At 40.0% G+C, this 15,496-nt stretch overlaps 1 protein-coding gene across 3 annotated transcripts in view; it reads left to right on the plus strand.

The window, feature by feature from the left end:
* Positions 1-15,496, plus strand: part of cntln (centlein, centrosomal protein) — a 432,451-nt gene that overhangs the window by 26,234 nt on the left and 390,721 nt on the right. For 2 of the 3 annotated variants that reach the window (XM_061922942.1, XM_061922945.1), the window contains 4 exons: positions 4,397-4,576; positions 9,872-10,005; positions 10,547-10,709; positions 14,644-14,883. In XM_061922942.1, the coding sequence (XP_061778926.1) occupies positions 4,397-4,576; positions 9,872-10,005; positions 10,547-10,709; positions 14,644-14,883 (717 nt within the window). The remainder of the gene's footprint in view (positions 1-4,396; positions 4,577-9,871; positions 10,006-10,546; positions 10,710-14,643; positions 14,884-15,496) is intronic. The other variant, XM_061922943.1, reaches the window with a different exon arrangement.

Consider the following 15,496-nt stretch of genomic DNA (forward strand, 5'->3'; position numbering starts at 1 on the left):
AAAAATGTTGTGTTGAAGGGGGAATAGCAAGCTTCTTGTAGATTTTTGCTGGGGGTTGTCACTTTATGAAATGTAGGTCTAAGTGAGACCTACGGAGAGGATTTTGTTTCATGTCTCTCCGACCTTCCCAGTGGGAGTTACAGGCAGTTTTGTCATTTTTTTCTTTGGAGGAGCAGTTTTTTTTCCGTTTTATTCAAAAATTGCTCTAGAGCGCAATTTTTAAATTTGGGTTTAGGTTTTTTTATTAGATTACAATTTTTGCCAGTCCTGATGTGTGCGTTCAGTTTGGTGAGTTTTGAAGCGTGTTAAGGGGGTCAAATTACAGCTCAAAAAGGCAAAAGTGACTGTTTTTAGTACTTTTTTGTCTTGAAGGGAGAATTGCCAACTTCCAGTTGATTTTTGCCCGAGAATATACAATTATGAAAACTAGGTCTAAGTCAAACCTACATAGAGGTTTTTGTGTCATGTCTCTCCGACCTTCTTAGTGGGAGTTACAGGCAGTCTAGTTTTTATTTTTCTAGGGGGCGCTAGAGCGCAATTTTGAGTTTTGGGGTTCGTTTTTTTTATTAAAAGACAATTTTCGCAGGTCCTGATGTGTGGGTCAAATATGGTGCGTTTTGAAGCATGTTAAGTGGGTCAAATTAGTGCTCAAAGAGGCGGCGGAAGAATAATAAAGAAAGAATAAAACCTTACAAATTCAATAGGTCCTTATGTCCCATTGCATAAGGACTCCCTGTGGGAGTCCTTATGCAATGGGCCATGCGGGCCCTAATTAGCTAACCTCAATGAACCCAAAAATACCTTAAAATAAGTATATTCTCACTAATAACAAGTGCACTTTTCTTGGTAGAAAAAAAAAAAGAGACCTTTTTGGTCAATATGTTGAAAAATATTCTTAAATTAATTAAATGCTAGTGCCATTATCTATCTCCATTACCATGGTTCTCGCCCGGAAAAGGGTGGAGTGCCATCTCCGGGTTGGGGAGGAGATCTTGCCCCAAGTGGAGGAGTTCAAGTACCTCGGAGTCTTGTTCACGAGTGAGGGAAGAGTGGATTGTGAGATCGACAGGCGGATCGGTGCGGCGTCTTCAGTAATGCGGACGCTGTATCGATCCGTTGTGGTGAAGAAGGAGCTGAGCCGGAAGGCAAAGCTCTCGATTTACCGGTCGATCTATGTTCCCTCCATCAGTGTGTGAATGTGTGTGTGAATGGGTAAATGTGGAAGTAGTGTCAAAGCGCTTTGAGTACCTTGGAGGTAGAAAAGCGCTATACAAGTACAAGTACAACCCATTCCCATCCTCACCTATGGTCATGAGCTTTGGGTTATGACTGAAAGGACAAGATCACGGGTACAAGCCGCCCAAATGAGTTTCCTCCGTTGGGTGGCGGGGCTCTCCCTTAGAGATAGGGTGAGAAGCTCTGTCATCCGAGGGGAGCTCAAAGTAAAGCCGCTGCTTCTCCACATGGAGAGGAGCCAGATGAGGTGGTTCGGGCATCTGGTCAGGATGCCACCCGAACGCCTCCCTAGGGAGGTGTTTCGGGCACGTCCGATCAGTAGGAGGCCACGGGGAAGACCCAGGACACGTTGGGAAGACTATCTCTCCCGGCTGGCCTGGGAACGCCTCGGGATCCCCCGGGAGGAGCTGGACGAAGTGGCTGGGGAGAGGGAAGTCTGGGCTTCCCTGCTTAGGCTGCTGCCCCCGCGACCCGACCTCGGATAAGCGGAAGAAGATGGATGGATGCCATAATCTTGACCTAATGATATGCGCTCGGCATTATATTTCTTGAAACCAGCAAACTTATACTAAAAACTAATTTATTGTTCTTAATGGAAAGGCAACAAGGCAAGCGCTTGTTACTCTCGGGGTCTCCTAGCCGCTCAGGCAAATCATATGGTCTAAAAATGCATTTTTCCATCGACAACATGATATCATCGCGCCAAGTGCGTGCTCTTTCAGTCAATTAGTTCGCATATACCGTATACAGCCTGGCCAAAAAATTTTTAATTGTAATTTTGAAGAATTTACCTGAATGTGCATGAACTATTTCTGTTCAAAATTGTTAGAAATGTCACACGTTAAATGTTTAAATATTAACTGTCAGTTTACTGTACTGTGCCAACTTTACTACTATATGAGTACGTATTTTCTATTTTTTCATTGAAAATAAAACAGAAAAGTCCATTTGGCTGTCATCTGTTTTAATTATGGGACAGAATTGTGTCAAAGTCGTGTTTTTTTTTTTGCATGCTTGAAATAACAAATTATCACTTTAAGAAAATTGTTTTATACTTGTGAGTGTTGATGACACAGCTTTGCAACAGTTGATATTCTAGTTTCAAGCATGTTTTACTCAATATAGGTCATCAAATCTCAGCAACAAGCTGTAATATCTTACTGAGATCATTTAGGACCAAAACACTTAAAACAAGTAAAACACTCTAACATAAAATCTGCTTAGTGAGAAGAATTATCTTATCAGACAGAAAATAAGCAAATATCACCCTTATTTGAGATATTTCATCTTACTTAGATTTCAGTTTTTGCAGTGTGGGTGTTATATTTTTATTTGAACTAGAGGGGGGGACATCTCCTTTTTCACACAGAAGTCTCGTAACCGTCGATCCAGCATGTATTTACACAATACTACAGGGTTTCTACGGGTTTCAGAACATATCAATTACTTAGGGATACGTACCTTTCCCATTTGAGTCGTTACAGTACCAATTCTTGGTAACTTGGAGTCTATATTGGTACAAAATTTTACCAATTGTGGGTATTTCTGTGTGTGTTTACGTGTGAGTAAATGTCCATTTGTTCAATAATAAAATCAAATTTATTTATGTAACACTTTTATAGTGAGTAGGGCTGGGCGATATGGACGAAAAAGTATATCGCCCAGATTACTGTAATAACTCCTATAACACTCAAAAGCGCAGATTCCGACCATTGAAATACATTCTTTAGTTCAATACTTATGGTAATTTAAAAACAGCACTGCACATCATAATGGCGGCGACAGTTTTAATGTTAAAGGTCTAAAAAAGTTATGTAGAACGTCCGGCGGGCCGGATTGAAAGTCATAACGGGCCGCATGTGGCCCGCGGTCCGTATTTTGCCAGGATCTGCTTTAAACCATAACCAAGCATGCATCACTATAGCTCTTGTCTCAAAGTAGGTGTACTGTCACCACCTGTCACATGGATCCGTGACTTATTTTGAGTTTTTTGCTGTTTTCCTGTGTAGTGTTTTAGTTCTTGTCTTGCGCTCCTATTTTGCGGGCTTTTTCTCTTTTTTTGGTATTTTCCTGTAGCAGTTTCATGTCTTCCTTGACCGCTATTCCCCACACCTGCTTTGTTTTAGCACTCAAGAATATTGCAGTTGTTTTTATCCTTCTTTGTGGGGACATTGTTGAGTGTCATGTCATGTTCGGATGTACTTTGCGGACGCCGTCTTTGCTCCACAGTAAGTCTTTGCTGTCGTCCAGCATTCTGTTTTTGTTTACTTTGCAGCCAGTTCAGTTTTAGTTTTGTTCTGCATAGCCTCCCCTAAGCTTCAATGCCTTTTCTTAGGGACACTCACCTTTTGTTTATTTTTGGTTTAAGCATTAGATACCTTTTTACCTGCACTATGCCTCCCGCTGTTTCCGACATCTACAAAGCAATTAGCTACCTGCTGCCACCTACTGATATGGAAGAGTATAACGTGGTAAGTCTGCCGATCTCCAGACAGTACAGACACTCAACAACGGCATATTATTTGCGGATTATAATTACTGGTTTGCAAAAAATATTTTTAACCCAAATAGGTGAAATTAGATCATCTCCCACAGCACACCAGACTGTATCTCACGGCACACAGTGGTTGAAAAACACTGCAGTAGACTTTGCAGGCAGTTGCAATTCCAAGACATTAGATGGCAGTACTGTATAGGTAACAGTGTGCTGCCTTGTCTGGAAGTAGTCTTTGCCAATAAGGAGAATCTAGTCTTTTGTTGCACCCTTAAAAGTGTTCATACTGTAAGTATTGTACTTATTACACACCCGTTGGAGATGTTGAAATCATCATGTAAACTCACTAATGCTAATCAGTAGCATGTCAAAGGCAAATCCAAAGTAAATCAGCATTGAGCAACTGTAGTTTTTTTTTATTTATCAGGCATTCATTTGTTGGCAGGTAAAATTACAACGTTACCTAGACTGAGTCCGCTCTGAGTGCTTGTTTGTTGGCCGAGTCTGACATCACGCGCCATAAAGGTATCGAAATAAACTTGTCATAATCATATAAAGACAAGAAAAGACAAAAGCACCTGAACTTTTCCCTCATTGTTGTTTTTTTTGGCCCACATGACCCCCTCTCTCTGTCTTCTCCCGACACGCACACCTCTCCTTATCCAGGAATGGAAGACGCAGTGTAGGAGGAGAGAGGAGGCGGCGCAGCAAGTGGTCCGGGCTCTCGAGGAGGAGAAAGAGGGATTAACGTCCCGCTGTGTCGCCCTGCAAGCTGACCTGGAAGAGAGAGAGAGGCAGGCCAGTGACCACCGTGACCAGAGGGAGGCTGCCCAGGCCAGAGTCAAGGTTTGAATAACACAAACACACAGCAGATGATGGTCCTTGTCCTCCGTGGCGCCTCCCTTTTCTTCCGCACACCTTGACATATGTGACCCTCTCACTTCTTTTCCTCGCAAACATAAATAAAACACATCACTGCAGCAAAACACAGTGAGAAGACAGCTGTCTGTCATGTCTTCCAACACAAAGAAACTGCTATTGTGTAAAGTTGTGAACAACACTGACGTAAGTTTCAGCATATTGTTTGACGTTACCTCCGGAAATAGCTAACGCTTTTTAATGAGTGTGTTAGGCCCCCTGGATATCCATTTTTGATGTATCAACTAGGGATGCATGTTTTTTTTACAAGCCGATAAGTTCCTGCTGCTCACAGCCGATACCAATAACCTATTATACAGTCTCCATTTTTTTATACTTAAATTTTACTGTAGTTTGTGCACGCCTTTCTTTGAGGCTGGCTTTGGGGCAGCTTCTTTAGCAACATGGGTGTCTTCATAGGCTTCCAAAACAGTGTCGTAGCAATGCTGGTGTTTCAAGTGGCTGATAAGGTTGTTTTTTTTGCCCTCCTCATGCAATCTCAATAATTATCTGTCTGATATTTATCATGCAGTGCAGCCTTAAAGGGGAACTGCACTTTTTTAGAATTTTCATCGTTCACAATCCTTATGAGGGATTGTTCATCCTCCGTATATTCAGCTTCAAAAAGATAAAGTTGTGAATCGTAATGTGTCTAAAAGTAGTGGTCTTCGTTGTCTGTTACCAAGTCTGTCATGATTAGAAAACACATGTGTTTTTAGGAACACATATTTGTTGCCTGAAGTCAGAAGTGCGCTGCTATGGAAGCAGGTATAAAAGCGCTGAGGAAAGATGTTCCGGCAATGCTTAAAATGACCGAAATAAGGTAATAATGTACATATTACATATTGTTATGAAGGTGTCTATTGCTACATCATATATATATAAATAAATATATATATATATATATATATATATATATATATATATATATATATGTCTTAATAAGATTATCCCAAAAATAGTGCTCGATACCGTGGTAGAGCGCAATATATGTATGTGTGGGAAAAAATCACAAGATTACTTCATCTCTACAGGCCTGTTTCATGAGGGGTTCCCTCAATCATCAGGAATTCTCCTGATGATTGAGGGAACCCCTCATGAAACAGGCCTGTAGAGATGAAGTAATCTTGTGATTTTTCCCCACACATACATATATATATATATATATATATATATATATATATATATATATATATATACACACACACACACACACACACACACACATATATATATATATATACATACATACACATACATACATACTTTTAGCGTGTGCATAACAAGTTGATGGAAGGTTTTGAAGTTGTTTTAGACGGCTTTGAAGGCTACAATGGTGACTCCCATTAGCCACATTTTGCAGGTCTATTTTTATAATGTTTATAATCCTAAAAAAAAAACATCTGTGTTCTTGTCTCTCATAATGATATTGAACGATAGGCAAAATTCAACCTGTATTTTTTAAATATTTTTTAAAGGACAATCCAATTATTTCCATGACAATACACACACCGATAACGAGAAAAAAATGTAATACAATTTTACTTTTTCACCTCATAAATTACAATTTTTATTCACCTTCTTGTAAAATATCACCTTTTTAAAATAAAGTAGTATTTGTCATTGCAACTTATTTCTTGTTATATCCCATGATCTATTAAGACTTTTTCCTTAACTTAATTACCATAATGATGTTCCTTTTCCCCCCCCAGTAATTTATGGCTTCATTTCATGTGACAGTATAACTTCATTTGTTTAGTTTTTTGTGGTATTACAACAATCTTCTCATAATATAATTTACGCCAAATTACAAATGTATTCTCGTAATTACATTTTTATACAACAATGTTTTTCCTTGAAAATCCGATTTTACTCCTATATTTTTTCTCCAAAATGTTACAACTACATTTAGGTAAAATTAAAACACTTTTGCTGTAAAATTTAACCTAATATTAGGTTTGTTCTATATTTTTTTTCTGGTAGAGTTTTTATATTTGTATGGATTACAATTGTATTTGTGTGAAATTATACATTTTAATGAGAACTTTTTTATTTTTATGCCACTATTATACAACATCTGTATTATAATCCTTGAACAAAGTATGAGTGAAACTCATGTGAATAATCACTGAATGGAGAACTGGGGGTGGGATTAAATAAGTTATCTTCTTCCCACTCCCTTTCAGGCAAAACTGGACAATCATGCATTACATACTATACATTACCTTTTGCACTATATTAATTTATATTATTATGTGTTGTCAAATTTATACTTTTTTTTATGTACCCGGTAATTGCCTGAAATAAATAAATAAATGAAAAAAAAAAAAGTCCTATAATTACAAATTCTGATCTACTGCTTATATTGTTTTCATGTAATTATGTTATTATCATCAATACCGGTATTATTATTATATATATATATTTTTTGGGTACCGTATTTTCCGCACCATAAGCCGCCCTGGGTTATAAGCCGCGCCTTCAATGAACGGCATATTTCAAAACTTTGTCCACCTATAAGCCGCCCCGTGTTATAAGCCGCATCTAACTGCGCTAAAGGAATGTCAAAAAAACAGTCAGATAGGTCAGTCAAACTTTAATAATATATTAAAAACCAGCGTGATGTGGGCGCGCATGGAGTCGTATATCAACATGGACGGAGCTGCGTGAAAAAAGCCACCCGGCCTCTTCGCGTAAACTTACCTTAACCACTCGCTCATCTTTTCTTCATCCATCCATCCCTTCGAGTTAGCTTTTACGATGACGCCGGCTGGAAAGGTCTCTTTTGGCAAGGTCTTCCTTTTGAATATCACCATGGGTGGAAGTTTCTGGCCATTAGCATGGCAAGCTAGAACCACAGTGAAGGATGACTTCTCATTCCCTGTGGTGCGAATATTCACCGTACGTGCTCCCGTTGTATCCACAGTGCGGTTCACAGGAATATCAAAAGTCAGTGGAACCTCGTCCATGTTGATAATGTTCTCTGGCCGGATCTTTTTTTCAGCTATCTTGTTTTTACAATATGCACGGAAAGTAGCCAGCTTTTCTTGAAAGTCTTTAGGCAGTTGCTGTGAAATAGTAGTCCGTGTGCGGATGGAGAGATTGCGTCTTTTCATGAACCGGAAACGTGTCGCTTAGTAGGAGCCATTTTGTGGTCTTTACAGATGTAAACAGAGACAGCAGATTGTTCAGATCGACCAACATCAATCTACACTCATGAACATAACCTGTGGAGTCCCCCAGGGGTCGATACTGGGACCCACACTATTTATAATGTATATCAATGAAATATGTAAAGTATCAACACTGCTGAAGTTCATCCTCTTTGCTGACGACACAACCATTACATGTGCAGGTGACGACGTTAAGCAACTTCTGGCCTCTGTAACTGAGGAGATGATCAAGTTAAAAACTTGGTTTAATACCAACAAATTGTCTCTCAATTTAAAGAAGACCAAAATCATGCTCTTTAGCAATCGCAAAAGTGAAATACCCATCAGGATTGTTATCGATGATACACCAATAGAATATGTTCAACAAAATTCATTCTTAGGAGTGGTAATAGATGAAAATATATCATGGAAGCCTCATATAAATTACCTGAGGACAAAAGTTGCTAAATGTGTTGGAATGATGAGGAGATCATGTCATTTATTGAACACCAATGCTCTGCTTTTATTGTATCATTCATTTATTATGTCATATCTAAACTATTGTGTTGAAGTCTGGGGAAATTGTTATAAATCCCATTTACAGCCTTTAGTCACTCTGCAGAAAAAGGCCATTAGGATTGTGTTCAATGTTCACTACTTACATCATTCAAATCCACTATTCATGGAGTTAAAGCAACTTAAACTGCACGATGTGATCAATTTTAAAACTGCTCAAATTATGTTTAGGGCATCCCAAAACTCTCTACCATCCAATATACAAAACCTATTTCAGGATAGAGATGCTCATCATAGTTACAGTCTAAGAGGAAACAACAAATTATATTTGCCTAAATTTAGAACAACTTTAAAATCAATGTGCATTTCAGTGCGTGGAGTCAGTCTGTGGAACAACTTAGGGGACGAGTTAAAAACCTGTTCTAACATGATTACATTTAAAAGACTGTTTAAAAAAGAAGTACTGAAGAAGTACGAGGAGGAAAGAGAGTGATGCCCTAAGCACAGAGCGATGGGAGAGAGGTGTATGGTCAGAGAGTGTTTGGGCCTGTGTGTGTGTGTATGTGTGTGTGTGTGTGTGTGTGTGTGTGTGTGTGTGTGTGTGTTTTGTCTCGTCTTGTCTTGTTTTATAGTAACAGTGGTACTATTGTATTGTTAGTGTACAGGAGCTTTTCTTGTTTTTGTTTGTATAGTATTGTTCTTGTATTATATTGTTTATGTTAAATGTGGAATGAGTGAGAGGGGTTGGGATATTATAAGCATTTGCTTCATCCAACCCCTTTTCAAGCCTTGCATAAATGTCCCTGCCAAAATGTTTTTAAAAAAAAAGTGTGTGTTGTACTGTGCAGGTTTGAAATAAATAATTCAATCAATCAAAAACACACAAAGGAAATGAAACGTAATATCCGCGCGCTTCTTCTTCTTCTACGCGGGCGGGTGGTTGCTTACAGTAGAAGAAGAAGCGCTTCCTGTTCTATGGGGGCGGGTGCTTACCTTGGCGGTTGCTTGCGTAGAAGAAGAAGCACTTCCTCTTCTACGGGGAAAAAAGATGGCGGCTGTTTACCGTAGTTGCGAGACCGAAACTTTATGAAAATGAATCTTAATATTAATCCATATATAAAGCGCACCGGGTTATAAGCCGCACTGTCAGCTTTTGAGTAAATTTGTGGTTTTTAGGTGCGGCTAATAGTGCGGAAAATAAGGTATATTAATTTATATTATTATGTGTTGTCAAATTTGTACTTTTTTTTATGTCATTGCCTGAAATAAATAAATAAATGAAAAAAAAGTCCTATAATTACAAATTCTGATCTACTGCTTATATTGTTTTCATGTAATTATGTTATTATCATAAATACCGGTATTATTATTATTTTATTTTTTTTGGGTACATCTTGCTTTCTAATTTTACAACTTAATTTTTTGAAAATGTCATCTTGCAGTTTCAATTCTGTAAACACTCTTTACGTCTTCAGATGCTTTCACCTTTGGTGGAGTATAGTGTTATGTTAACATATGTTGAAATACTGTACTTTCTGGAATAACTGCGTGTCAGGATTTGGAGGAAGAGTTGGGACGAGCCCTGCTGGAGGTATCCAGGTTGCAGAACAAGAGTAGCTCTTTGGCAGCCTGCATAACTATCAAAGAACAGGAGGTGGCAACAAAAGAGGATCAGCGCCATAAACTTGGGTGAGCATCCACTTTGTTGTCATAAACTACAAGTAAATAGTTAACATTTTGGGGTAAAGGTGTTGTTTAAATGAGGTTGAGTGTGTGTGGATCTGGGCAAGTACATCGCTCTCAATGCTGAGGCTTGAGGATGACACTAATATTTCCAACCATGACTCAACTAAAGCCACTTTGTAAGCCCTGCATAGTGGATGCGCTTTAAAGGAAGGAGAAAAGGGAAACTGTGCAGGCTTTAGCTAAGCTTTAGTCGATATGGTAAAAAAAAAAGTCTGGGAACGGTAGGCGCCTTAGAGGTAATCTCAACCTTTTTTTTTTTAAACTACTTTTCTGTTTTAATGACCACGCCGCTCTGATGTGTCAGTCACATTCGGGCTTGCAAAGGGCTCTGTGGGTTTAAGCTCGGTGATTAAAGATGGCTCCACGCTTTAGAGGAGCACTTTACGATTGTAAGTCCCCGGGAACTCGGGGAATTGAGCCCTGTTATCGCCACTGTGTTGTACTGTAAATTAATTTGCGTGCGACTCGATTGTCTCGTGTGCAGCTGCGACTTGGCAGAAGTGCAGACGTTGTACAAACGGAGCACGGAGCATGCGGCGGCACAAAGCCATCTGATCAAGCAACTGGAGGGACTCAACCTGGACACGCAGAGAGTGCTGAGGAACCAGGAAGAGGTGCATACTGCTGACAACACCTCCTGTCAGAGGGTACATATACACACACACACACATATGCCGAGACCCTCTTTAAACAAACCCTGTTTCCATATGAGTTGGGAAATTGTGTTAGATGTAAATATAAACGGAATACAATGATTTGCAAATCCTTTTCAACCCATATTCAATTGAATATGCTACAAAGACAACATATTTGATGTTCAAACTCATAAACTTTATTTTTTTTTTGCAAATAATAATTAACTTAGAATTTCATGGCTGCAACACGTGCCAAAATAGTTGGGAAAGGGCATGTTCACCACTGTGTTACATGGCCTTTCCTTTTAACAACACTCAGTAAACGTTTGGGAACTGAGGAGACACATTTTTGAAGCTTCTCAGGTGGAATTATTTCCCATTCTTGCTTGATGTACAGTTTAAGTTGTTCAACAGTCCGGGGGTCTCCGTTGTGCTATTTTAGGCTTCATAATGCGCCACACATTTTCAAAGGGAGACAGGTCTGGACTACAGGCAGGCCAGTCTAGTACCCGCACTCTTTTACTATGAAGCCACGTTGATGTAACACGTGGCTTGGCATTGTCTTGCTGAAATAAGCAGGGGCGTCCATGGTAACGTTGCTTGGATGGCAACATTTGTTGCTCCAAAACCTGTATGTACCTTTCAGCATTAATGGCGCCTTCACAGATGTGTAAGTTACCCATGTCTTGGGCACTAATACACCCCCATACCATCACAGATGCTGGCTTTTACACTTTGCGCCTATAACAATCCGGATGGTTCTTTTCCTCTTTGGTCCAGAGGACACGACGTCCACAGTTTCCAAAAACAATTTGAAATGTGGACTCGTCAGACCACAGAACACTTTTCCACTTTGTATCAGTCCATCTTAGATGAGCTCAGGCCCAGCGAAGCCGACGGCGTTTCTGGGTGTTGTTGATAAACGGTTTTCGCCTTGCATAGGAGAGTTTTAACTTGCACTTACAGATGTAGCGACCAACTGTAGTTACTGACAGTGGGTTTCTGAAGTGTTCCTGAGCCCATGTGGTGATATCCTTTACACACTGATGTCGCTTGTTGATGCAGTACAGCCTGAGGGATGGAAGGTCACGGGCTTAGCTGCTTACGTGCAGTGATTTCTCCAGATTCTCTGAACCCTTTGATGATATTACGAACCGTAGATGGGGAAATCCCTAAATTCCTTGCTGGTTGAGAAAGGTTTTTCTTAAACTGTTCAACAATTTGCTCACGCCTTTGTTGACAAAGTGGTGACCCTCGCCCCATCCTTGTTTGTGAATGACTGAGCATTTCATGGAATCTACTTTTATACCCAATCATGGCACCCACCTGTTCCCAATTTGCCTGTTCACCTGTGGGATGTTCCAAATAAGTGTTTGATGAGCATTCCTCAACTTTATCAGTATTTATTGCCACCTTTCCCAACTTCTTTGTCACGTGTTGCTGGCATCAAATTCTAAAGTTAATGATTATTTGCAAAAAGAAAAATGTTTATCAGTTTGAACATCAAATATGTTGTCTTTGTAGCATATTCAACTGAATATGGGTTGAAAATGATTTGCAAATCATTGTATTCCGTTTATATTTACATCCAACACAATTTCCCAACTCATATGGAAACGGGGTTTGTTCATGGCTATCATTGTTCTTTGAAAGGACACTCCAGTCGGAGTGTTGTCAGGGTCGTGGTTGTTGTCAGGGTAGTGCTTCACGCAAAATAACATGCAAAAACAGAGTGCATAGACTCTACATTCCCACATTCTGACTTTTTTCTTGCAATGTTACTTTTTTTCCCCCAAGTAAAATTGTGACTTTTTTTCCACTGATTTTATTCCTGTTAAATTACTATTTTATTCTAATAAATATACATCCTAACCTTTTTTCATGATATGTAGATTTTATTCCTGTAAAATGACAGGTTTATTCTAATTAATATTTTCTCACCTTTTTTCCCAATATCCTGATTTTAGTCCTGTAGAATTACCGTATTTTCCGCACTATAAGCCGCCCCGGGTTATTACCGGTAGCCGCACCTTCAATGAATGGCATATTTCAAAACTTTGTCCACCTATAAGCCGCCCCGGACTATAAGCCGCGCCTACGCTGCGCTAAAGGGAATGTCAAAAAAACAGTCAGATAGGTCAGTCAAACTTTAATAATATATTAAAAACCAGCGTTCTAACAACTCTGTCCCAAAATGTACGCAAATGTGCAATCACAAACATAGTAAAATTCAAAATAGTGCAGAGCAATAGCAACATAATGTTGCTCGAACGTTAATGTCACAACACACAAAATAAACATAGCGCTCACTTTCTGAAGTTATTCTTCATTCGTAAATCCTTCGAATTCTTCGTCTTCGGTGTCCGAATTGAAAAGTTGGGCGTATGTGGGATCCAAAATGGCCGGTTCCGTCTCGTCGAAGTCATCGGAGTCAGTGTCACTGTTGTGCAGCAGTTCTGTGAATCCTGCCTTCCGGAAAGCTCGGACCACAGTTGTGACCGAAATATCTGCCCAGGCATTTACGATCCACTGGCAGATGTTGGCGTATGTCGTCCGGCGCTGTCTGCCTGTCTTAGTGAAGGTGTGTTCGCCTTCTGTCATCCATTGTTCCCACGCCGTTCGCAGTCGTGATTTGAATGCCCTGTTGACACCAATATCCAGCGGCTGGAGGTCTTTTGTCAATCCACCCGGAATGACGGCGAGTATTGAATTAAGCGCGTAAGCGTGTCTCTTAATGTGATGTTATGAGCTAGCAAATATAACAACTACACTACCCAGCATGCAACGATAGTGACGAGCATGCGCGGTAGCCCTGAGAAGCGTTGTTGTATGCTGGCAGTTAGAATGTGGTTATGAGCACGCTGTGAGTAAACGTTGAGAACTCAGTTAACACGCCTCGTCTGCATTATTTATAATTAGACAGACAACACACTTAATAGGAGCCATTTTGGGGTCTTTACATAAACACACAAATGGAAATGAAACGTCACATATCCCAGCATGCACCGCGCGCTTCTTCTACGGGGGAAAAAGATGGCGGCTGTTTACCGAAGTTGCGAGACCTAAACTTTATGAAAATGAATCTTAATATTTATCCATATATAAAGCGCACCGGGTTATAAGGCGCACTGTCAGCTTTTGAGAAAATTTGTGGTTTTTAGGTGCGCCTTATAGTGCGGAAAATACGGTACTATGTTATTCTAATAGATATTTTGCAATCTTTTTTAATAATATTCAGATTTTAATCCTGTCAAATAACTATTTTATTCCATCCATCCATCCATCCATCTTCTTCCGCTTATCCGAGGTCGGGTCGCGGGGGCAGCAGCCTAAGCAGGGAAGCCCAGACTTCCCTCTCCCCAGCCACTTCGTCCAGCTCCTCCCGGGGGATCCCGAGGCGTTCCCAGGCCAGCCGGGAGACATAGTCTTCCCAACGTGTCCTGGGTCTTCCCCGTGGCCTCCTACCGGTCTATTAACTATAACTATTTTATTCTAATAAATATTATCTAACCTTTCTTCATATTGTTCAGGTTTTTATATATGTAAAATTACTAGTTAATTTTAATAAATATTGTATAACCTTTTTTCATAATATTTGGATTTTATTCCTGTCAAGTGACTAGTGAATACTAAAAAAATATTTTTAAACCTTTTTTCATAATATTCAGATTTTATTCCTGTACAATGCTTAGTTTATTCTAGCAAATATTTTCTTACCTTGTTTCATAATATACTGATTTTCTTAGTGAGAAGAATGATCTTATCAGACAGAAAATAAGCAAATATCACCCTTATTTGAGATATTTCATCTTACTTCGAGTTCAGTTTTTGCAGTGTATAAAGTAGTGTTTCTTAACCATAGATGCCCATTGTTTGGTTTTTGGCTTGCCTACGTCCTGTTCACATACGTTTCCCTTCAACTCCCTTATATGTATGTTTTTGACAGCTGTACAGCGAGCTGAGTCAGTGCAACCAGACCCTCATGTCGAGCGAGGCCAAGCTGCGCCAGAGCCACCAGGAGCTGAGCAGCCAGCTGGCTCAGAAAGAGCAGCAGCTACTACAACTGCAGGCCCAGCTGCAACAACAACAACAACAAAAACAGCAGCAGGAGGAGCAATTTCCATCGCGACCACCGGCCCAGCAGACCGCAATTTGTGCCTCAACCCAAAGACAAACCAACTTGAAAGTAAGCATCAGTTTAATTCTTCTTTGTATCAAGTTGCTAAGTGACTGGACGTCCTCTGGCTGCATGCTGGTCATATATGTGATGAATCAGAGTTTAGCACTTTTGATCATCTCTGCCCGCAGCTTGTTTTTTTGTTGGCCCGCACCATATTAAAAAAAAATATATCCATCCATCCATTCATCTTCTTCCGTTTATCAGAGGTCAGGTCGCTTTTTTTTTACGTTGTTTTAGTGGACAATTGAGTTTGAGTTTATTTGGAACATGCAACCATACAACATGATACATCACAATTTCCAGTTTCTCTTTTCAACATGTTCGAAAAGGAGTAGGAAGAAGCAGAGCTTATTGGTTCACCGAGCTATACCGCCCCAAGCGGTATAGCTCGGTTGGTAGAGTGGCCGTGCCAGCAACTTGAGGGTTCCAGGTTCGATCCCCGCTTCCGCCATCCTAGTCACTGCCGTTGTGTCCTTGGGCAAGACACTTTACCCACCTGCTCCCAGTGCCGCCCACACTGGTTTAAATGTAACTTAGATATTGGGTTTCACTGTGTAAAGTGCTTTGAGTCACTAGAGAAAAAGCGCTATATAAGTATAATTCACCTCACTTCCCTTTA

Source organism: Nerophis lumbriciformis, linkage group LG27 (genome assembly GCF_033978685.3).
Source record: "Nerophis lumbriciformis linkage group LG27, RoL_Nlum_v2.1, whole genome shotgun sequence".
Taxonomy (NCBI): domain Eukaryota; kingdom Metazoa; phylum Chordata; class Actinopteri; order Syngnathiformes; family Syngnathidae; genus Nerophis; species Nerophis lumbriciformis.